The sequence below is a fragment of the Haemorhous mexicanus genome, chromosome 6, assembly GCF_027477595.1.
Source record: "Haemorhous mexicanus isolate bHaeMex1 chromosome 6, bHaeMex1.pri, whole genome shotgun sequence".
NCBI classification, from domain to species: domain Eukaryota; kingdom Metazoa; phylum Chordata; class Aves; order Passeriformes; family Fringillidae; genus Haemorhous; species Haemorhous mexicanus.
Genome location: NC_082346.1, coordinates 45,330,438 through 45,355,962, shown reverse-complemented (window position 1 = coordinate 45,355,962; position 25,525 = coordinate 45,330,438). Strand labels below are relative to the sequence as shown.

General features: G+C 38.0%; 1 protein-coding gene across 6 annotated transcripts in view; it reads right to left on the bottom strand.

Moving 5' to 3' along the window:
- Positions 1-25,525, bottom strand: part of NRXN3 (neurexin 3) — a 907,297-nt gene that overhangs the window by 16,803 nt on the left and 864,969 nt on the right. For 4 of the 6 annotated variants that reach the window (XM_059850080.1, XM_059850082.1, XM_059850083.1 and 1 more), the window contains one exon: positions 19,624-19,708. In XM_059850080.1, coding sequence (XP_059706063.1) covers positions 19,624-19,708 — 85 coding nt within the window. The remainder of the gene's footprint in view (positions 1-19,623; positions 19,709-25,525) is intronic. The other 2 variants (XM_059850081.1, XM_059850085.1) reach the window with 1 other exon arrangement.

The following is a 25,525-nucleotide window of genomic DNA, read 5'->3' as shown; positions in this document are numbered from 1 at the left end:
AGCACATTTTAAAAAACTGCACTAAATCAGGGATTAATAAGCTCATCTTCCAAATGATGGAAGCAGTACAGCCCTGCTGATAATGTTACAAGAAGCCTTTGGAAGTCCAGAACTGAGTCCGACTACAATGGGACTTCAGTCTCCTCTTCAGACAAAAATAAGGCAAAATAGTCCTCAGAATGGATACAAGGGCTGCCCCACAGCCATTCTAAAAGGCAAGGGCAAGTTCTCCTTAGTAAAATGAGCTGATGTTGTATACACTAAGGCTTTATTCCCCAGTAACCTGTAAAGGAAAAATGCTACATAAGAGACTGTTACTGATGAGAAGTTCACTACCAAGTAGACTGCTGAGGTTCTATAAAATTACCACTGGGAAGTGATAGAAAACCCTAGGTAGAAACCCTGATAATCTGTAAACATAAATAAATAGAACCCCAATTCCTCCTCCAGAAAGGAAAAATGGGAGTGCCAAGCTTTTGAGCAGTATGTTAGGTGATGTTCTCTCACACCACTTCAGACAATTTGAGATGCTCTTTCCTTTTGATTTTAATAATGTTTAAAAGCACTAGAATCCCCTTGAGATCTCAAGCAGAGGTGTTTAGAGATGGAATGGCAAATGGCTATAAATCCATACTTTGACGTCAATTCTCCTACTAGGCAGCACTTGTAACTGCATCAGACACACAAAAGAGCTAACTAACATATGAGCTATCTAGCTCTGAAGCACTGCAGGGGGAATCCTTTGTATAGGAGCTTTCAACATGTGAGCTAGTTCTGTCTATCATTTAGAAAAGACAAGAGGGGATGGTGCTGTGACTCAGGCTTTTGGGAATGGATTTTTGGCAGGACTTCCTGTTTGTTTGTTTTTGCAGGGAAGTTTAATACTAGACATCAAGTGCAGAAGCATAAAGAGAGGGTGCTGTTTTTGCAAATTTTCTTTTGAAAGTTCAGGATTACAGCAATGGAAGGCTGCTGCAGGCAAGTTTGAATCCTCTTTTTCAACATCATGAATGACTGGAATAAATTCTACTGTGATTCAGAAGCCAACGCTTTAAGCTGTTTATCAGAGGTTGCATTACAGCAAGAAAGTGGCTGGGAAGGGTATTTGCTCTGTTTTCAAAAAAGATTGGATTAGAAGAGAAACAGATCTCATTCCAAAAGTTAACTTTAGTATTGATGGTATTACTACCTGGGGCCCCCAACATAAGAAGGACGTGTTGAAGCAAGTCCAGAGGATGGTCATGGAGCTGAGGGCTGGAGCTTGTTTCCTATGAAGACAGGCTGAAAGAGCTGGGGTTGTTCAGCCTGGACAAGAGAAGGCTCCAGGGACACTTTACAGCACCTTTTTCCAGTACCTAAAGGGACCTACAAGAAAGCTGGAGAGGGACTCTATTTTAAAAAGGTATGTAGTGATAGGACAACAGCTTCAAAATGAAACAAGGCATATTTAAATTAGATATTAGGAAGAAGTTCATTATTTTGATGGTGGTAAGGCACTGGAACAGGTTTCTCAAAGAAGCCCCATCCCTGGAAATGTTCAAGGCCAAGTTGGAGCAACCTGGTTCAGTGGAAGGTGTGCCTGCCCATGGTGAAGAGGTTGGAACTAGATATTTGAGGTCACTCCCAACCCAAACAATTCTGTGATTCTATACTACAAGAATTGTATCTATTTCAGAATCACAAGTAAAGCCAATATGTCCATGAAGATGGACACCAGAATTCTTCAGGTCCATACAGACTTTTTAAACAAAAATTCAGGATGACTGCTTGTAGCTATAGATTAATTCCGCTTACCTGATTTGTAAGCTGAGAGGCCTTGACATTCTTTCTCCCTAATCTTCACACCATGATAAGATAATGTATACCCCATCATCCCAGAAGTTTTTTTTCTTTGTTAGAGAAGTTGAAGCACTACTTTTCAAAATGGATGGAGAAAGTGGATGGGGGTATCTGGGAGTATGGTGTGTAATTTTTTTTTTTTAAACCAAGTTAATATTCATAGACCAGGGCAGGTCAGATTGCTGCGGAATCACTATTTAAAGGGATATTTAGTCAATTTGAATATGTTTTCCATATTATTCCTTACTGTATTACCTGAAGTATTTACATTTAAATTTCAGGGTCATCGTTAGAAAAGCAACTGAAAAATGACTGCATAGATATTAACCATCATGTCTGAGCTTCATGGTTTAATTCTCAGGAGCATAAAAATCATGAATACCTGTGAAATGAAAGTTAACTGCAGATCAAGTCTAATAGGATGGAAAGTTAATTAAAAGAAGCTAAAAAAATCTTATCATATTAGGCTTTCCTCTGCTATGAAGTAAGACATTGTATGGTTAGATTTTAATAGGAAACTCTATTACTTTCTCATAGACTCTAATTTTCTTTATCTCTATGAGCCACAAAATTTTCTCATGCAGAATTATTTTTCTGATGAATTCATTATTCTATTCATATTCTTAGTCTAATTGATGGTCTTAAGCACAATCAAAAAAGAGATAGAGCTGGAAACATTATGTTAATAGAACAAACACTTTATTTGAGCAATTCTGCTATTGGCAAACCTGCAGCTTTGAACTTTGTGAATGAAACAAGAAGGTGTTCAAATTTTAACTTTATTGCCCTGTGATTTACTGCCTTATTAGGGTATTTATGAACAGCACTGTTTTGAAGTTACAAGAAATGTTTCAACTTCAAAAGACTCATTATAGACACTTGAGCCTGTTGCTTGCCTTCTACAAAGGACAATAAATGAGAACAGACACATGGACCAACATTTCACTGAAGAAGAACTGGCAGATTTGCCTGTTTTTTCCAGCGCCTAAACAATTCTTGCTAGTCTTTCATGGTAAATTTAAGTGTTTAATGCAAAGTGGCTTCTTTTCCCAACCTTCCAAGGCATTGAATTATTCATCAAAATGGAAGCATGCCAGAAGCCAAATTATAAGTTGGTATTGCTGTCTTATAGCTCCATCATAATTCCTGATTATTTCTTATTTCATTGTCTGGTAATTTAGTAGTGGTAACCTCAGTTGAAAAATACTGAGAAAGGGAAGCAAGTGGCAACTCAAATATACAACTACAAAGATCAGAATTCAGCACAGGAGCAATAAGCTTTGGGATAAGATGACAGCTCTGTCTTCACAGGTTGGGAGGCATAACATGGAGTTAACTGGAAAAAACACTTCATTTCTGCTCTTTCCTCAGCTTCACCTTTCTCTTAAAAAAATACATTCCACTTCAAAACTCTACCATGGTGTTTCCTGCTTATTATGTCTCATTGGATGATTTTCCAACCTGATAAATATCTACTTCCAGCTCTAAAGATATTCTTCATTCCAACTTGCTGCCTACCCAAGTTAGGGATCTGAGAGATGAGTTCAGGTCTCCTATCATTACCACTCAACAGGAAAGAATGTAGGTTAAGATCTGCACTTGGCAATCTTGTATTGACCCTATTGCCTTCAGTGATCTTACAGAAATATGACTGACTGAACTTTAAAATTGAACATGGATAAATGACTCCACAGGGGAAGTGAGGAACAGATTGGAAACCATTCCCTAACTTCAGCACTGCATGGAATTTACAGGAACTATCAGGATACAAAACTTAAAAGTCAGCAGACTGTTCTCTGACACCAAACACACAGATCAGTGAAGAGGAGGAAACACTTTCTGTTTGCTCATCTGTGGCATTCAGGTATATCTATGGGTGAAATTATTCCTTTTGCTTAAACAAATATGGCTTTTCATAACGAAAAAAAAATTTATTTAGAAACATTTCTTCTCCTTTATTAATGCAATTCTTCTTTTAAACTCAGCAGTAGTTTATCGTCTTCCACCTCTGCAACTGTTGCATGCCCTACAAATAATTTTCTCCTTGCATTGCTCCATGTTTCTCTCAACTAAAGCCTGCTAGTGAGACACCTCAGGAAGTATCCTTTAAACATCTCTGATTATTGTATTTATGAAAAGCAGACAATAGCATTCATCACTCTTACTAAAGGTCTGAAAAGCTTCTTTTTAATACCTGCAGAACACATTTCAAATCTGAGATAAACTATGCCACTGAAGTAGTAACAGTGCATTTCTGGTCAAACACCTTACCTGGCATATAGGGCTGGGTGCTCTGTTAGATAAGATCAAGAAGATCCATAACACTGTCAAGTGCAGAAATAAAAATGGAAGTAGTAATGGCTTACTTTAAAGACAGAAAAAAAGCCAAAGGAAGGTTTATCCCTGCTCCTTTCAAGAATATTAATGTGCAGAATACAGATGCACCAGCTGGGCTCAAAAAAGTGAGTGAAAGTCAGAAGCTGCCTGATCTCAGAAAACCAACAGGCATTCCTTATGTTTCCAAACCGTGTAGAATAAAGTAGAGCATTGTAATGAAATACAGTAAAAAATGTAGATGATACGCACCTTATGAAAACAAGCTGTTGTATTTGACAGCTGAGCTTTGAAATGCTCCAGCAAAAGTCTCTCCTCTCTGTTAAATCATCTGGACTTTTTTTTCCAGTCTGTGATTTAAGGTCTGGCTAACTCTATATAGTGATTTTTTCCACATATAACTGTACAAAAGCCCTAATACTATAAACTGCTAAATACTTTCTACTTTCATTAATCCCAAGTCACTCAACATCTCAGGAGGCTGCCAGTTTTTCCAGCCATGTGGTTAATGTAATTAGCAAATATGCAGGCATATGCATATATACAGGAATCTACACAAGTTTTTTGGTATTTTTTTTTACTATGAAAGAATTTAATTTGCATCCACATTCCAAACTGCTATAGACATCCAAGTGCTGACTCTTTCCTTTCCTAAAAGACAAATCAATATCCCGTTCACAAATGCTGTGGACAAAAGCTTTGGAAGAGAGTCATAAAACAAGTGAGGAATGCAGCAGAAAAGTTATGCTTTTGGTAATTTAAGCCTATTACCAATTGTAGTCTCCCAGGAATTCCTTGTACATAAAACTGGGTTTTTTTTCCTGTATATGCTATGAATTACCTAATTCACTCTCTGATCTAATGTTCAGTTCTGGCAAACAATCTTACTTTTGAAACTTAAGAGCATGATTTTCTACTCACCTGCAGCCATTTTACACTGATAACACTTATATGCATTATTGCTAACTTACATTAGCAGTAAATGAGAGGGACAGAACGTGCATAATTTCTTACAGTGGAATCAGAGAAACCTAAAATATGACATGCAGTCTACCTCCTGGGGACAGGATATTACCAGCACTCTGTTTTCACATCTAAGATATTTGCTAGAACTACCTGAAATCTGTAATAATATTACATAACTGAACAATACTTACGGGTTTTCATATATATTTACTATATGTAACCCTTACATACATTTTTTTTTCTTTTTCTTTGCTTTCTATTTCCAGCACCTTTCCCAGTGCTCCAGTCAGATACATAAAGCTCAAATTTATTGGATTTTATAAAAGGAAACTGCATTTGCCACCCCTTAATCCTTTCTTGCAAAGAATCTCCTTCCTCTGCACCAGTTCCCTATGCTTATTAGGCTTCCCAGCTGCATTCAGAGCCCTGGTGCTGTATAAGCAGAGGCGTCACTGTAATGGAGCAGAGAGATAACGGTGCCTCTCTCCTCGGCTTTGTCAGCACTACCCCTGAAATTATGGGTGCAGTTCTGGGCATTTCATTACCAGAATAGAACAGCACAAGACAATGCAAAAGAGAAAACTGATAAAGAGCTGCTGTTCAACAAGGAACAACAATCATTGCTCTAAGTTGATGTCTAAAATCTTTGCCATCACTGTTTCATCATCTTGGTTTGTACTTGCTGAAATCTCCCTTGAATTAGAAAATTGATGTAATATGACACACACACAGTAAAAGCTGTCATTGCTCTAACATGGCTAGATCCCCAGAAAAATGACCTCCTGGTATGTGTATCTGTCTGAAGATTTAAGAAATCTGAAGGACCAAAATACAACTTTTGTTTAAAAGTAGATGAGAGATTAACTAAGGTTGGAAACTGAAAGAAGACTCCAAGGTCTTATTTCAAGTTCTGTCATTCAGCTAAACTTTAAGGGCTTGATCTACAAAAGGATTAACCATCTCTTGTCAGTGTATAAATCTAAAATTTAGATCCTAGAAGCAAATGCTCAACTGCTCTAATATCCACAAAGCTCCCCTTAGCTGCTAGAAAAATTATGGCAATATAGCTATAAAATGCTGGGGCTATTGGACACTCACATTTGCAGCCAAGGATATATCCCAAGGATACAGCTACTAAAATTCATTTAAAAATAAGCATCTTGAATGTGCAGCTGGCTTCTAAGATTAAATGCCAATAAAATACCATAAACATTATTGCTTGTATAAGGATTTTAAGGCAAAAGCCATAGGTATCAATAGCAATTGATATTCGGAAGATCATAAAAAATCTGGGACTTCACAAAATGTCTGCTACTACAGTAGTCCAAATGGCTTAGACCTGACTTGCAGCTTAGACTCCTAATTAATTAGCTTTAATGAAATGTAAGCAAATTAGGTTGTGAAAAAGAAGCAAGACTGTTCCAGTTCCTCAGGATACTTTAAACATTCCATGTGAATATAGTGTTCTTACATGAGGCATGCCAAGCTTGGCAGGTCTTAAGAGTTTCTTAAACTATCTGAATTGGCAGCTTGTGTTTGGACACTTGCCACCTACGAGACAGGCCAACAGAAAACTTGCAGCTTGTCATCAGGAAGGAAAGGTCATTGAGAGGCAAAGGAAAAAAAGTCACCAGGAGAATAAAAAAAACTTACTGGTTCAATAGTAAATGACATATAGATGATTGGGATTAATTTTTCCTATACTATCACATCTTTGTGTTTGCTGTAGACAGCACTACCAGAACACTCATCCTTCAGCAGAGAACTGTGGAAATTCTTTTCAGAGCAGGCAAGATAGGGGAAAAACTGCTGTACCAGGACTCCCCGCTCTTCTTGCACGGAGGAAGAATTACTAACAGAGTGAGTTAGACACACAAATGGCTGCTTTCATCTTTCAACAATCCTGTTATTAGAATAGAGGTGCTGCAGGCACAACATCTGCAGTTTGTTTTGCCATCTGTTTCTAAAAATATCATCTCAGGGAAAGAGACTTTTTTCCTGTCTCTCAAAATCATTTTTGTTTGCTTTTTCTTTCCAAGGGAAAAGTGATGGATTTGGAAAACAGCATATGTGGGAAAGATCACTCAGCTTCAGGGGTGGACTTTACCATTGCTATTCAAAATACAATGAAAAGCTGTGAACAAAACAACTGAAAATTTTGAAATATACTGGCTCAACTCCTTTGATAAATGTAATCAAAGGGCTTAGTCTTCTAACATAATTCCAACAGAGCTAGAGACAGATGTTTCCTATGCAGGAAAGTATGGTTTAGTGTTCTGGGGAACATAATGGGGGAGAAAAGAAATTGAAAAACTGAAAAGAACTACAAGAAGCTCCAAAGTTATTTACAGGTGAAGTTTAGTAGTCATATTTTCAGAAATCACAAAAGGAGACAAATGAAGTGGGGGGGACAAAAGAAGCTCCCATAAAATACTTCAAAACTTAAGTTTACTTTGTTTCATAATTAGAGATTTTGTTAGAATGCAATTTTCCCTTTTTTTAAAGCACCAATTTCAAAATGCAAAAAAAATAATCAAACCCAGCATTTTAAGAGTCAAGGACCCTTTTCTTGTTTTGGATATTACACAGACAGCTCAGAAGAGACTAGGTGGAGTCCCTACAGTATTTTGACAGCACCAAATCTTCATTTTTTACTAAAAACAACTAAGGCGTGAATATATTCAACTAATTTTCAGTCTCTGAGTTCCTTTGGGGCTTATTTGGCATGCTCAAGCATGTGAAGTAAAGGGTGTGAGAGACTGAAAGGTTAAAGGTTAAAGCCCCAAACAAGTGGCCATTTGCAAAAGCAGCAGGGACTTTGCTGAGGCCAGGTTTGCACACCCACACTGAAGGGGGAGAGGAGATTTTTGGGTGCATGGTGGCAAAATCTCTGATCTGTGTAAGAACAGCCCCAGTGCCAAGGAGGAGCCTTCCACCAGTGGACTGCATATGATCCACAATGTTCCAGGGAATGCCAACCATCACCCATGGGAATAAGGGCAGATCAGGTAGTATGGCCAGTTTACTGAACAAGAGAGCACTTTATTTTATTTCAGATACATACATACTCCCACTTCACTGACTTTCTCTCCAGCTGTCAAACCTTTCTAATCCTCTCCACAGGTCTCTGAGAGTCCCCAGAAGCCTGGCAGAGGTAAATGATTCAGAACCTCACCAAAGACACCTCCCTGCTGTGAGTTCAGATGCGTGACAGGGATCCTCTGTTTCTGACTGTTCCCAGATCTCAAACCTGAGTCATACATGCCCTCACTCACAAAACACCTCCCCCAAAATGATGGGATGTACTAGCAGCTTTCTGAGTTATACAAAAGCCAAAGACCTGAACTAACAGAACATAACAGATGCATGAGATTCAATCTATTTGTTCCACATTTGCTTATAAAGCTCCTAAACATGTTTATTCTACTATTTCAGTTCCCCAAAATGCTTCTTTTAGCCAGAGCATAAACATGGCATTAACAAATGTATAAATATACACACATGTACAGAAAGAGAGTGAGCGTGTGTGCACGTTTTGCAGTATTATTTATCATCCCTGTCTTAGCACTGAAAAAATAACATACAGGAGAACCATGGATTCTAGAGGAAATACAGACCTCCAGGCACTCCACAGTAGACTTGTTACTGAATGGAGAGAGGTCAGAAGAAGAGAATAAAATTTTATTTTGATTCATTCAAAAATAACCAGAACTATTTACAGGACTACTTTTGCTCTTTTCATCGGTCAAATACAAAATTTATGAACTCCCCAAGATTTCAGCAGTAAAATCACTGAAGGATCTAAAGTAACTCAAACTAGTATCTAAAATCAGTCATACTGGTTTCAGTATTAGGAAAAAATCCTGAATTATGGACATATATTTAAAAAAAAAGCTCAAAATTGCTTTGCATTTCTGCTGTCCCTCAAAGATAGTGCAGCCTTTCTTCCTTTTGAATACCTCTGACATTTATTGTACTGACACTGAGGTGGAGTGAAACCAGTGGAGATAAAATTTGGGGCATTTTCTTGTTGCTCTAAACGAAGCTAACGTTGAGATTTTGCAACTTTGTTTGTAAAATAGTTGTAGTTGCTCTTGAATGTAAAAATAGGAGCTGATGATCCTTCTAACACCACCCCATGGGACCAAAGAACTTTAGTTTTTATGAGACTTAGGAAAAGTAGAAAAAAAAGGTCCTTGGTGGTGGTTCTTTTGCAAGGTTTTAATAATGTATTTGTTAGTGCAAAGATCAAATGGGTTCTCAAACGAGTAGACATATGAGATTTCAAATCAAGCCAGTCTAATTTATTTTTGTTTTGTTTTTTTGCTTCCATATCTAATGTCTCAAACTGGTATGGGCTCTGTCTTCTGCACCTCATAGAGCATTTAATCTAAGTAGTAGTAAAGAAATACTACACTTGATGTCCCCTAGGAACTGGGATACCTCTTCTTACATTTGGGAGAAAGCACTGCTTTCTACAGCTTGTAAATAAAAAATTGGAACTGAAACAGAGAGGCAGAATGAAGACAAAGTAATAACCCTTTTGATGTAATTATAAACTTTGGTTTCTCATGATCAACTTGGGTGGAAAATAGAACAGGTTTTCCTGCTCTACTGAGGTATTATTCTAGGTGTTATAGTTCAAGTGAACATCAGTAACTTTGAACTTCTTGTACAGAAGGCATCCTTAGGTCTAGGCATGATGTCCAAAAGAAATTTATAACCTTTATAAGCAAAAGCCTATCTCTGTCCCTAGTATCTGTAAACACTCAACATGATTTCTCTCTAACAGACATTATTATCTTTCAGAAATCAGAAACTTTCTTCTTGTTTAAAGGTAACTAACCAGTTGCCATAGACATTTAAGGTTCTAATAAACAAACATTTGCTTTTGATGCAAAATCTGTTCCTGAGTCATGTGCTAGCTCTTCTCTTCCACTGAATATGTCATTGGCTATTTTTATTTTCTTTACCATATATTTTATGAAGCTTAAAATCAAAGCTAACAGGGACAAAAAGCAAGTCGCAGCAGGTTGAAAATATCATATCTTAGTATTTTAGACATGTGTCAGCTTGATAACATAGGCACAGCACTAGAGGGATTGCCAGAATGTGACAGTGCACATGGCTTTGAGTTTAGAGAACACGCTTTAAAAAAAGACTGGAAGGCAGCAAGGGCGAGGTAGCCAGACTGTGGGGCTGATTCTCATCTTTCCTGATCTTCAGTGCAAAACCAGGGAAACTTACACCAGCTAAGTCAGGCTGGAGAAACTGTTTCATTTTCCAAGCAAAATTCTACGAGCATGCAAGTCCAAGCAATGGAAGTGCTGATATTTAAGATCTCTGTATTGCTGTCCACACATGACATTAATTTATGTAGCCTGAGCATGGTTCATTCCAATGCATGTGTTCGTTCTAGAGGGAAAAATGATATTTAATGAAAATAATGTCACACCAATGATCCCTGAGATTAAAACACTTGACTTTTGTATCCCTTACTTTATTCTCTCTGCATTAGCAGACCAGGGATTTTACCTACTTTATAAAAATATGTGATAATATTACTACTCACAGCAAGTGAAGATAGCATATAGTACTAAAACCTTAAAAATAACACAGTTTATTTGCACATTTCTGGTAGGTAGCTGTACAGAACCATTTTGGGGTGTTGAACAGCAATTTGCACCTGAATATCAAAGTCCATTAAAATAGTAACTAAATCTCCTTTCCATTCATCTTTACCTCATTTAGCTAGAAGTATTTCATTTACCCTGCCTTACAAGTAGGCAAATGAACAATATACACACATAGTCACAGAACGAATCAACAGTAGAACTGGGAATGCCATACCATAGTTCAGGCTTTTTATTCTTGGCTTAAACAACTGAATTCTCAGTTCTTCCCCTTGCTCAGTGACAAATGTCACAAAAGCTGAAGCCAGCAGCCTGCCCTGAGACAGAAAACAAAAATAAGAACTAACTATTTCTAGTACCAGATATCCATATATAACCTTACTGGGATAAACCAGAGTACAGTGGGATCTCTCACAGCATCTCCTGAGCTTGAGTGAACCCCTTGCCTCTGCAGAAGGCTGGTCACAGGCATAGCAGAGGCTACATAAGGCAAACAGAAGTCACCATTCAGTAAGACACAGAGGCTTTATCACAGCCTGGAGGTTACTGTCCTGATGCCTGGACACTTGATCGTCACATTACTCCTGTCTGAAGGTTACCCTGACCTTCATGATGCAGGGGGCTAAAACTCCAATTGTTCTGCTCCAATAACCTGCCACTTGTTCTAAAACATTTGTTTCTTTTGCTTTTTGCATAGCAACAGGACTGTCCTGGTCTCTCTGCCAGAGGGCAGTATTACACAAAACTGCAAGCTTGTTGATTGCAATATAATTTTATAAGCAGTTGCTTTATAAGCAATTGCCAAGAAAAAACTTTAGATTTAGTAGGAATTTCTGGTTATGAAAAACCCATGAGATTTAAAATCTAAACCAAACCAGCTTTAAATATTGATTCATTTTCTGTTGCAATAATTACTTAGCAATTTTTCTCCGATTACGTAAGAAGAAAACTAAACTGAACATAAATCACTGGTTCCCATTTGTGAAAGAAAAGTGATCTTTTTATCTCTCTGCAAATACAGAAAACATATCTTGGGTGAGTTAAATGAAATAACTAAATAATTCCATGTTGGAAAGGTGAACATATCCCATCACTTCCCTCTTTCTGGAGCTCTTTGCCTAAAAACGTATTATATCATGGTCCTGTGAGAAAACTTCACAGATTTCAATGTCTTTTCTTCAGAACGAACTAATTCCTACAAAAAAGCTGGAATTTTAGCTAGGCTAAAGGCATGTGTAAGTATGTTTTTTGTGATGATGTGAACATTATCTGTATGAAGACTGTCTGCCTTTTCCTCCACTAACTTGAACTGATCCACTGATGCCAGCTGATGTATCCTAATGCACAGAAGCTTCCTGTGCCATTAATGTGGCTAGTACATTCACAAAGAACTGAATTAAGGTACCAGGAAATGAACCACTGGACAAGGCAAACTATATTTTTTCTAAAGAGTATTCCTAGTCTAAGCAGACGCCTGAATGCTCAGCTTGTTTTCCTCTGCTTTACGCATTATTGCACATTTATGATGCATATGGCAGAAGACACCCCAGATGCGATCCGAGAATTGTGTTCAAGTTATACAAGTAAACATCAGCAAGCCAGTTTTCACCAGCATCAGTAAGAGGCAGAGATCACACACTGACAGACTGGCCCCACAGGGTGAAGACACACTAGTCTTAGAAATCCTAGATACATCCTAGACTTTTGTCTGCTAACTACAAACAAACAGTGAACTGTGGATTTTAAAAATACATTCACAAAGGTATCCTTTCATCTGCACATGCGCAGTGATATTCCTTTTCCAAGACTACATTTTCTAAAAAGTCCTAGGTACATCCCATTGTGTGGTGCCTAAAGCACAGATAGCAGGAACTCTAACACATCAGCATGTGGACACAAATCCCTTAAGAAGCTGTATAAGAAGTCACTTTAGCATTATGCCAGCAAACCACTTCTAGGAGTGAAATGATAACAGAATTTGAGAACTATTGAAAATAGAACAGCTGCAGACTTGGTCATATGAAGCTCTGCAGATATCTTGAAACATCCATCCCGAAGCCTTGGGAAGACACTCAGAATATCATTCAAAGCTTGGTGCCTCTTTGTGGACCTCCCTCGGGTAGGTGAGGAAGGGAAGAGGGGAAGGGAAGGGGATGAGGGATGACAGAGCGCCGAGGAGCTAAACACCAGCTTACGAACAGAGAACAGAATCACATAACAACACTGGACCAATGGACTCCAAGACACAGTGACAAGACAGATGGACACAAACAAGACACAAAATCACTACTGAGAAATAAAAAAAAAGCAAAGAAACCCCATTAAAAAAAGTAGATCTATACCCCCGAGGCTGCAAGAAGCAGCCAAGGGTACTGGCATAACTCTTCCAAAAAGAATAAATTATAAGTAAAATTAAAATCAAAACAATATCCCCCCCAAATCATACACTACAGACTTGCTCGGTTAGCCTGAATGCGTAGCTCTGATGGAACATACGATGGTGTCATCACAGCCCATGCACCAGTTAATGAAGGCCATGGTTAGTTACATCAGCTAAACTACAGCATGCCAGAAAAATGATCTTGCACTGACCCAGAAATAAAAGATACAACAGACACTCTGCATTGCAATAAAATTCTTTTTATGCCATCTGCAGTTTCTAGGGCTCTTTACATTGGAAGAGTTTTTCCTGGGAATATGCAGGGTAAAGGGGAGGGTTTTTTCCTTCTGGGTGTTTTTTTCTTTGAACTCAATTGAAAAAAAAAGGAACAGGGAAGAAATAGGATAGAGACTTTGCAGAAGTTTAAAAAAGCAGGAAAATAAAAATAAAGGAGGGGTAATACTCTTCATTCTTTTACACACAACTTTCTTGGGATGTCCAAAAATGTGAATTTCTTGAGGATGGCAAGAAAAGATTTTGTTGCCTTTATTGGTTTGCAGATCTATATCTCATTCTTGAGATGATGAAACCATTATTTTATTGGAAGAACTCCAAAAATATAAATTGAGAAGTACAGCGATGATTTTAAAAATTAAAAAATAGCGGTATGGCACGATTACGAGCCAAAAAAAAATGAAAAGGAAAGAAATATAAAAGAAACTGAAATATCAATCACCAAAAATTCATGCGGCACAAGATGAGGTGAAACGACAGAAAATGTTCTTCAAATATATACAATGTATATATCTATCTATATATACACGGAGTACGTGTGTATATATCGATTGATATATCTGTATAATTTTTTTGTTCTCCCTGCCCCACCCTACCCCAAGGCTAATTGGTAGATGAAATTATCAATTAAAATCAAAGAAATAAATAAAAGGAAGAAGGAAAAAAAATCTAACAAAAAAAAGAAATTAACATGCTTTGTTCACCAAGAAGTAACAATATCATGCATCTGTCCACACCAGCGGATGCCAGGGTTAGATGAAGGCATGAATTTCTGTGTAAACATGTGATTGGATGATAGGGACTACTGCTGATATTAGTCACTTATTACTTTAGCATATAGATAATATATGCACACTGTATATATAGTGCATATATAGATAAAATATCCTCATGGGTGGGGCCTTTGGACCTTAAATAGAAAGAAAGACCAATATGCTGAAAATCAATCTCAGTATTCCTAATGTTAAAAAAAGAACCAAACACAAAACTAAAAAGAAAATAAAACTTCCTGTAAGTCATCTGCATAATTGTAAAGCTTGCTCATTTGGTTTTGTTTTGGCCGTAAAATTGTAGCTAGGAAATTCCACCAAACAAGTGATGCTATTACACTCTGGGAAGTGTTGTGGATGAACCCCTGTCCTTTGGGTCCATATGGTATCCAGTTTATGAGATGGGAAGGCTATTTCTCTGAGCACTCGGAGGCATGCACACAACTTCAAAGGCTGTTTCTTTCTCACAACACAAGACATGGGGAAGCATTCCTGCTTGTCAGAGGGAAAGACTGGGGGTAACTGAGCACTGGATTGTGGGAGATGTTCCAATTAGGAGAACAGTGAAAATTCCCTGGGTGCTTCAGGAAGGTTGATGCAGTTATGGAGGACAACATCCAAATCAACACTTTTGGTTTCTTCCGTGAAGTTCTCACTTCCAACATATTGGTTTTGTACTGTGCCAGCTGTTTTGGAAGACAAATTATTCTTGTTTTCTGCAAATAAATCTCTCACCCAGGCAGGCTGCAGGTGGATGGCTAGAGGCCAGTAAATTATAGATACAGAGGGCATATCTGTTGGATATGTGCCTCCTGTGTGTAAGTGTGCAAAACTTCCAATGCAAAGAACTGTAGATTTTGGCATATCTACTGCTGTGTCCAGTCCCCCATCAGAAAGGCTTACCAATCTGATTAGACAATGACAGCCTTTTGGGAAACACAGAATAAATTTCCCTGGGGAAAAGAAAATCACATTGGAAATTGATGGGCTAATAGGAAGGGAAAACTGGCAACTGCACCAGGGAAGAAATACAGGATGTGTTGAGCCTGGGAACAAGGATTAATCCATTTCAAGGGGCTGTATTCTGGGCTTCAGGCTAATTGGTGTTTGAGTCTCACTGTTTTGAGTAGTCCAAGGAGCAGCTTGGGCTATGATCCCAATCAGCTGCCTGGCCACCAGCATCCAGCCTGCCTGGTACCAGAGCTCCTCTAATGGACATCCTTAACAGGAACAAGGGCAATGGTATGAGGAAACAGCAGCAGCTGTCAGGAAAGCGTAATTATCATTCTCAAGGCTTTGAAGTCTCAATAAGATCAGATTGTAAAGGTGCTCCTCATTTCACTGAAAAGACAAAACGCTTTCTTTCTTCACAGTGCTTCCTAGTCATTTCTTGTCAGAAAAGATGTTTTCCTTACAAATCTTACATTCTCTGAGAGCAGATGGGTGACCAAAAAACCACCACAGAGCTGTGCTCAGAAGCACAGACTCAGAACCTTGGCTTGAGTTTTGAGGAACTTGAATATTTGAGCCTCAGATCTCCTCCTTGGAGCAGGCCAGAAGACAGTCCTGTACTCATACCAGAGAAAAGCATCTGTTTTGGCACAGAAAAAAAGAAGTTTTTTGGCCATGTACTGGGACAAGCAACATTTTCATAGACATAAAAGAGGATCTTCTCTTGACTGTTAAGTAAATGCTTCTTCAGGGCAGATAAACAGGTTTTTTGCCCCCTGTATCATTCAGATTAAGTCTTCTGGGAGATCTAGAGATCTAAGGGTAGCTAGGCTTGTCTGCAATAAAATGAATAGGGGGCAATTTCTGTCCCTGAACCTGCAATGGTTTCTTTTGCGTTACATAAAATACAGGGGAGTTTTGGATCCACAGCTGTCACTTAGAATAATTCCTTATGTATACATAAGGGTGTCTACAGGTGGTGGCTGCAAGCTACCTCAGTCAGAACAAGTCCAGTGACAGCTTCTGTTTTTTAAATGAAGTTTTTCTACCAAAATTCTGCAAGAAATTACTTTTGGAAGGGGAGCAAAAAGTCTTAGCCAGCCTGCTACAGTGAGTGTTTCAAGCCAGCCTGGAGAGTCCTGAAGAGAGCAGAGTTAGGGAATCACCTTCACACTGTCTTTTTTGAAAGACATGCAAGTGTTCAGACACAGATCGTATGCACATGAGATTCAGGTCTTAGATTCAACTGTCAATCAGAGTTAAGTGGCAAGAAGACCCTGCCAAATGGTCCTCACATGGTATTTAGTCTCAAAGAGGACATGATTTTCAGTCTCTGAGTACACCAAAAACAAAGGCTTCAAAAGGACTTTGTGTAGAGTACTGCCTCTGATTCCAAGGACCAAGACCAAAGTAATATCTCTAGATACTGGGATTTGATTCTGACCCATATGAAATCTGAAAACTTCTGATCTGCAGGGAAATATTCTCTGCTGCCCTTGTCTTTGCTATTGCACAGCAGGTTCATAGTGATGTGTATCATATCTCACAGCTGCAGCAGTGAGTTCAGTAACCTTTACATTACTAGACCATGGCACTGAGGGTGATGGAAGGCCAAATTTGGCAGAAACTCAAGAGCTTTAAAAGCTACACATTATCAGAGCAACAAAAAGAAGACTGTGCTGGGTTAGGTCATTTAATTTTCAGTCTGCTGTAAAAGGGATCAGGCAAGGCAGAAGGCAGTGACCTGTCAACAGAACAGGATGAAGCAATTTCAAATGAGCCCAATTAAAAAAAAAAACCAAAAATCAGTTTAAAAAAAAAAAATCTGAAGCCACACACTAGAAAACACAGGCAAGATAATCTGGATCTTTTCTCTCCACAATGTACATATTTAAATACCAGATCTTGGCGTGTGGCCAGAATTCTGACTTGGCTGGTGAAGTGTAAAGGCAAACATATCTGCTCAGCCAAGCCAGCACTACTGGATTTTGATAAGCTGGCTCAGATTGCTTTAGTGCTCCAGAGCAGAATGGGTTGAGTGAGTGCTTTGATACTGCCTGTATGGCAGACACTATTCACTGAGAATGCAGACAATAAGATAGACAAAGAAAATGAGAAGCCCCATAAACCTGTTACTTTTCCTTCTTATTATGATGCATTGAGTTAAGTTTATGCAAAAAGGACCTGCATATTCCTCCTCCTTCTGGCAATTCTGTATACCAGCACCTCTGAGAGCAGAAGAACTCAAAATCTGGAAGTGCAGATTTTATCAGCAAAGACCATCTGGGAGACTTATTTTTACATATAATCAAGCTAACTTTTATTCTCAATGTCATAGTAATTCCCTAGAAAAGAATCAGATTTAAGTGGCTTATGTGGTCCACCTTCCTATGCAAGAGGAGTAGGGTGCAATGAATGATACTGGTGAAATTTACAAGAATGTCTGGTAGTTTAGGAGAGAACCATCAGCAGATTTTCAGAGCATAATATTATTTTGCACAGCAGATATTCAAACGTCTGTAGGCACTTCTATCTGCCAACTGTAATGCTTAGCAGGATTTTCAAAACCAAGTAATTTTTACAAATCCAGTTTGTACCTGTTTGCAGCATTAGATTTCTAACTGTGTCAGGAAGGAGGTATTTTTAGTCTGGAAATGTTGCTGTACAGCACTATGAAATTTCATGCTAAACATGCTGTTTTACCAAATTTCTACTCAAACTTTGATTTTTACACTGGCAGCACAAGCTGAAAATATTGCTGTTACGATTTCTAGCTGCTGAAGTTATTGTGATTTTTTAAAACAAAAATTTACAAGAGGAGGAGTCTGATAAAGACATCCCTTTGTCCTTTAATTGTAATACATGGCAACCAGAATATAAATTCTAAAAAGAAGTCTTCACATGTTAGTGAAGCTTTAATAAAGTGACTTTTTCTATTTGCATATCAGTTGCAATAACTTTGTCCTAATGTCCATGGTTCTATTAATCTCATGCCTCACTTAAATTACAATCACTGTGGGATTTATTTACTATGTTTATTTAAACTCTCAGTAACCCCATTGTTTGCTCTTTTACTTCACAATCTAGTTATATTTTGACTGATTTTCCTCCAGATGAGGCGTAGAAAAATCCATAGAAATCTGAGAAAAAAGAGATGGGAAGTAGGCTGAGCTACCTGTTACCAAGAGTCTGTGTCACTGCCTTCACTGCCATCACAGGGAAGGCAAGAGTATGGGTGGAAGTTCCCAGCTACAATGCAATGCCAATCTCAGGTTACAGCAAGACCAAGTTCTACCAAAAATGCAGGTGCACTATGACGAATTGAAAAGAAATGTGAAAGCACTAGCCTTGGGTGAATTTTTGTGTTATTATTGTATTACTCAAATGGCTTCAGGAAATTAGAAACAGAACATTTATAATATTTTCTTGGTATTTTTTGTAGGAAAAAAACCCCATCATCCCAAATAAAACAAAGCAAAAACAAACAAAACAAAGCCAAATGAAAGAACCCCCTCAGACTATTTATACATCTCATTTTTAAAGACAAAAATTCTAACCAAATTTCCTCTTTGTCTTTGAAATGTACACAGAAATTCGATGATGTCTGTTCTCTATTATAGAAATGCTTAACTCATGGCAAGCCTCAAAAAAGAAGACTTGAAAAAGCCTGTAAGAAATAAAGTAGACTGCAGTTGCCTGCTGGATACCACATAATATATCTCACCAGAAAGAAAAGCCATCAATTTATCAAAATGTATCTGAAAGGGAGAAGTTGAGTCAGTTCCACATGGCCAGTCCTTCTGACTCTTTAACCGATACATTTTGAAGCATCACTGCAGATAACAAGGCAAGAATTACTACTAATTTTGTTATGTTAAAACTATGTTTTGGTGCTCCCCAATTTCTTTGGGGTCACAGGAAACAAAATTAGTATAAACACATTACCATGTTAACTGTTCTCAAAATCCCATGGACAAATGTATCCCTTAACATCCATCTTCAGAGTAATTAGGAAAGATTAAACATCACTAATAACTTATTTTTATTTCACTTTTCTCTTCTGCTTTCAAATGTTCACCCTGTCCACTTCATAAATCTTCATTATTTGTCACACTCCATATTGATTTTTTCCTACTGTGTTAGTAAAGTAAAATCTAGAGATATGTGAACTATTAGCTGGAATCACTTCCAGAAAGTTTGCCTTTCCATGCGAACAACTTTATATAAAAGTTATATATTGGTGTTTTGCTGTTGCCAAGTCCATGGGATCTGATGCTTGGCTGTAGAGTTTCTTATTTTATATACAGTGTATATATACATGAGTGCATATATATATACACATATACACACATATATACATATATAATTATATATGTATACATTCACACACATATAAAATATATGTATGCATTGTTTTTTGCAAATGAAATCAGAAAGCAAGCAAAACACGACTGACCTGACTTACCTGTACTGGGCTCACAGTCAATGAAATCTTCATCATCACTGGAACATTCAGCTGATGAAACGATGTCATCTGTTGTCTGGCATGTGAAGCAAAGGAACAAAAGAAAACAAAAGTAAGATATTTGCAAGTCAAGAAGCTATTTCAGAGGCAGCTAAATATCCCGGGGAAAAAAAAAAGGTTTCACAAAAGTAACTTTTAAAATATTTAAGTTGTACAAGCACTCTGTTTATGCCCGTGTAAATGTGTCCTCCATTGAGTTGGAGTCTCCTGTCAGAGTAACAGTGCCTATCCTGTGCTGTTGAATATTTCAGGTGTGCACAGGTGCTGTACACCTGCTGGGCTGTTTAGAGCAGCAAGTGGATCACACTGGTGCTGTTGAACGAAGTACAGTGGGCTACAAAGCCTGCTGGGCTGGCAAACTGCCCTGAACAGGCACTGTAGATGTGTCTGCTGGGAGGAGGCTGGGCTCCTCCATAAATACCAGTATCATGTAGGGCCAGCCAGAAGGCACTTCCTGAGAGAATTACCATGTGAGGCATGCTCAGACTGAACATGCTTTCTGCAAAGGAAAATATACAATATAGACCCAGATAATACACATCACTCAGCTAGCAGTACGCTTTGCTGTGCCTGATGCACCACTCTGAGGCAGATATAATTCCTGCTCTGTTAATGCACCTCCTGGGCTGGGAATATGGTGTTGACCCAGACAGTAAATATCTGTGCATCTCACTTGTTGCATGATGAGGAACTGCTGCATGTGTCAGGAATGCCCAACATGCAACTTCACCTCGCTTAGCAAGTGAACAAGGATGTGGATGCAACTAGTTTGACCAGATGTAAAGTGTGATTCTGAAAGGGTTAAACCAAACTGTAACCATTCACAATCATTACAGGTTTCATCACATTCCTTTGCATTTCCAGCCACTGATGTTTTCTTCTTTTTTTATTAATTTTCACTTTTTTATATTTTTTCTTTCTGTGTGTGTACTGCTCTAATTAACGAGCAGCATGTACTGCAGCATGTTAGAGAGACGTGTACCGGTGTCTCTTCCCAGCAGCATCTCCTGCCTGTAATTGCTGCAATTAGTTGAATCAGTAATGCAGACCATTAGGGAGAGCCCGTGGCAGCCTCTGGACACAGGTTGTAATGTTCCTGTGCACAATACAAAATTACCCCAGCTCAGCAGCCTTGGCTCAACCATGGCTTCTGGTGAAACTGTCTCCCTTAACAGCTCTTCCTTGCAGAGAGCTGCCTATTCTGCCAAGCAGTAGGATCAGTGGGATGACTCTTGAAACAAAACAACTGAAATGCTCCTCACCAGGCAGGAAGCATTGTTGAACTCAGGAGCAGGACAGCTGCACTTCAGCACTCTAGGTGAATATTTCTGGGAATCTCACATCTCAACAAGACTTTCAAATCCTTATTCCTGATAAATACTCTCCAGCTTTAAATAAAGTCTCCTTTACATTCTTATATCTGCTATGGCTGCCTCCACCAAGTTCCTTCTTTCTTTTAAAAAAGAGTTCTGAGGACTCTGCCCTTTCTTTAGCCTCCTATGCTCCCAGCACTATGAAATACCTCTGACCCCTGCTAGAAGTTCCTTATCCTCCCCATCTCTGTATTTGAGCTAAGGGGAGAAAAAGAGAACCAAGAAGTCAGTCAGAAAGATCAGATTGAACGTAATGATGCTTCAGTCTTGATTTCAGTGGCTTAGATTGAGCCAAGAAAGAAAAACAGTTGCAAGTAAAAATCTAAAAAATAGAATATCTGTGAAAAAGCCAGTCATGAAGTATTTTATGTGTTACTCAGTCATACCCAGCATGGTCATTTGGCAATGTTTTGTGGAATGCTATCTTGCAGTAGTTTCATGCTTAAATACTTACATTAATACTTCAACAATCTTGCTTCCATGTGGAGTCAAGATTAAAAGAACTGAAGGTAATATGTTCCTGCCTTACATGTCAAGGTCATTTTTTAAAGATCTTCTTTCAGTCTTAGAAAGTGGAAGAATTCTGTTGAAATCCTGCTGACTTCTCTTAAGACAAGCCGGCTTTAAAATTTTGTCTGCTCAGTAAGGGGACAAGAAAGGAGGAATGCACAAACTAGAAATTTACTTTTTTCAATTCTCCTGGTCCAGTCACATATATTTTAGAAAGTATTATTTATCCCCAGAAACTTTCTAACTTATACAGTAATCACATTGTCCAACAATGAAATGCAGCTGTCCCTGGGTAAAAAGATATTAGTTTTTAATTGCACCAATGTAAAGTAATTTAGTACAATGTAGTAAACAAGGCGATACTGCTAGGAATTTTTAATCAGGGGAAATGTAGTTAGTGAAACTGGAGATTTATACTGTAGTTGTCTAAGGGTAAAGATGGCACTGTGAATAAAGAATAAATTAAGGATAGTATTGTGACTAAAGAATAAACTACCCATCACTACGAGAAGACCTTGCTCAGACAGTGCTAAAGCCTTGGAAACTGGTTTTGATTTCCAGGTTAAATTTAGATCATGTGGATTTTGGTCTTTGTTGAACATCTGACAATTCCCACTTCTCATAGAAAAACAGTGATCATTTGCTCCAGTAGGAAATAAACATAAGAATTATAGCAATGTGTTGTTGTCACTTATCAGCTGCTCTACCTATCTGGTTACCCACTTACTTGGTCAGATCTAAAGGCTTCATGCAGCATTAACATAGAATCAAATCCAATTGCACTGACAATGTGATTTAGTATTTGTAAAGAATAAGGAGTTCCTTTGTAACTGTTTTTTTCCCCTTGCATATTAGGGGCATCATATGTAACCAGGAAGGTAACAATGCCTTTTTTTTTTTTAACTGGACACCTCCTTGCTACAGGATACTGGTAGATAATAAAAGTTTAGAGCATTTGGGAAGCGATCAGCCAAACTCAGGGTCAAAACATCCTTCCTATTAATGACCCTATATCTAGTTCGGGAAGTTCCCTGTATCACAACCTGAAAAGTCATGAAGCCTGGCCCTTGTTCCTCTTCTTGTTCAATTTCCCATCTCATAAGCAGCTTTAGGCACTACATGCAGCACATTTATGCTGCACTCTGATACGTGTACTAGATTTCCTGCTATAAAATCCTTTTGCAGCTTGTGTTGCTTCTGAACAGAGAAGGGCACAGTAAACCAGACTCAGAAGAAATGCAAATATGTGATGTGCAATACTCACCAACCCTGTCAATTTCAACCTCTATTTGCACTTTTTCATGACTGGTTCCACACATGATTTTATCAATTAATCTCCATCTCTCCTCCCCATCTCTACTACATACTATTTCACCTAATACTCTATATTTTTGCTTGGTGATTGCTTTTTATCCCATCCTGTTGATTTTGTGTGTATAAAAATGAGGGTTATAAAAAGAAAAAACCTCCAGAAGTGGTGTTAGATTTAAGTCAAGGTCATTAACGAGATTTCTAGAAACCACAGAAAAGATAAGTACACTAATCTGTCTTGCCATTTCCTATCTTGTATTTTTAATCTCAGTACTTTCCATCACAATTCATCACTAACTGATTTTCTAGTCCCACCACATATTGGTTTTCCACACACCTTCCGCTCAGATACCAACATCTGAATCATCCCAAAGGAATAAAGCTATTTCAGTAAGAAAGAGCAAATTCCTGATCACAGGAACAGTGTCAACAAAACATCCAGAAGGCCATTACTTCTTGTAACAGGAATTTGTACCTTTCAAGACCCTCCTGGAGCTGGGAATTTTCACTGGATGTTTATTAAACTTGCTGTTTTCACAAGACAGGAGAGGCTAGTGAGGAGAGACCCTGGAAATCTATCCACTAAGATAATTTCTTCCCATCAGAAAAAGCTCACTGTGAGGCAGTAAGCAAAAACACTACCCCATTTCTGGTCAGTTTTTCCCATTTTTGAAATGGTTCTCATTATACTCACCCACTGGCTTCAGGGGAAGAAAGTGGATTAATGCTTTAGTGTCTGCCCAGTGATCTAGGGATAGTAAATGCTGAACATTCTTATGCACAGGCAAAAGGATAGTAACAAAACTTCTCCATATGCTGTGATGGAAATGATGTTTGTGTTTTCATTGGAAAGAACATGAAAGAGAAAATATTTTTCTCTTCCCTATATTAGCTAAATTCTATATTAAAAATAATAAGTCACACTATACTATTTTAAAATACGTATTTCATTTCTAAAGAATCCCAGCTTTGAAATTACTTGGCCTGTATTAAAGGCCATAAAACTAAAGATAGGTATTATAATAACTTTCAATAAAATTTCTCTCTGGCAGGAACCCTTTTTATTCCTTCCTCTGAAAGATTTTTTATGGCATTTATATTATTATTTTTTCTCTCCCTCTCTCTAGTGTTTAATGAAATTGCTTTGGAATAAAACCAGGGTAGGAGAAAGTGCTAAACTCTGAGTCCACCCCAGAGGATTTATGGGCATACTTACCTTCAAATTCTTTCTATTTCACTGAATTGGCTCCCCATTCCTTTCCATGAATTATTAGTACTGTAATCACCTCCTCCTAATTATTCACTCTAAGGGCCTTTTCAATCTTGCCACGGTGATAGTTCTACAATCTTTGTTCATTACACTGTATGTACTGGTGTGGGATATGTAGTGCAAGGAAATTTGGCATGGTATGGCAAGACCTGCTCAAGATGACTCCATTCCTGTCCAATGTTTAAATTGCCCAAAGCCCTAATTTATGCATTAGATCCATAACCCTTGCTCCTTTGTTCTATACAAAATGGCAGGTGCTGAATCTTCCTTTTCCCAATTGCAAAGTTTTTTTGACACCTTGCTGTTTGGGTACACCACTCTTTAAGAAAGATTAAGCATGCTGGATAAAATAAGCTCTGTCACAGAACAGTTTTATGAAATGATAAAAAACACACCCCGGAATGAAGGAGTTCTCCCTTCTAGAGGGAGAGAAAAGACAAAGACCCATAAGTTCAACCCTTAGACAAATTTCTGCGGAATTACACATTTGGCAGTTGCTTCACTTGGTAAAGTAGGATTTAATTTTCCTGCTTGCCTTTTTCTTGAAATTCTTCTGCACACTATACATGTTACCTCCAATTCAACACCATTATTTGAAAGGCAACACTTAATGCTTTGTTGTGGCAGAAGTGTAAATCTATTTGCCACCGAGGAACCGCAATTTACAGTACTTGAAATATGACCATCACGAAATGCTAGGCACAAATATCTCCCCAAGAGTGGAGAAATACAGTTGTATTAACCTGGGCACTGCATTTGCCTTTCACACCTAAAATATACAGAGATGAAAGTCAACAAACTTTTTCCTAAATACAACCACTTTACTCCCTCCATTACTTCCATACTGCTGTATTTTCTATAGATCTCAAATTTATTATGGTTAATGGACTACATATTTTCTTCTATGCCTTACAGCATAGAGTAAAAATGCTCCATTTAGAATAGCAAAAAGTTAGTGATGCTGTCCAGTCTTCTGGAAATCAAGATGTTTCTTGGCAAAAAATAGGCTCATGGCATTTGCTGTCATGCCAAAAGAAGATAGCAGATGAAGTGTCTGTCTCATTAGGAGCCATTTCTAGTTTGAATACCTCCACCTTTTGTACTTTGGGAACTAGGATTTTTAAAGAACTTTTCGTATTCTGTTCACACTATTCAATTAAATGAGAATCCTTCATCTGTCCTTTCTACACGTTACATTTGTTTCTCACTTTTTAATTAATCTTTATTTGCAAAATACCCTGGAGGTCACTACAGTATAGCAGACCTGAGAGACTCAGTCTGGACAAACTCAACCTACTACATACAGATAGAAATAATCTGCATACAAATGGGAAAATATTAGAAATGTTGCAAAAATCATGATGAAGTA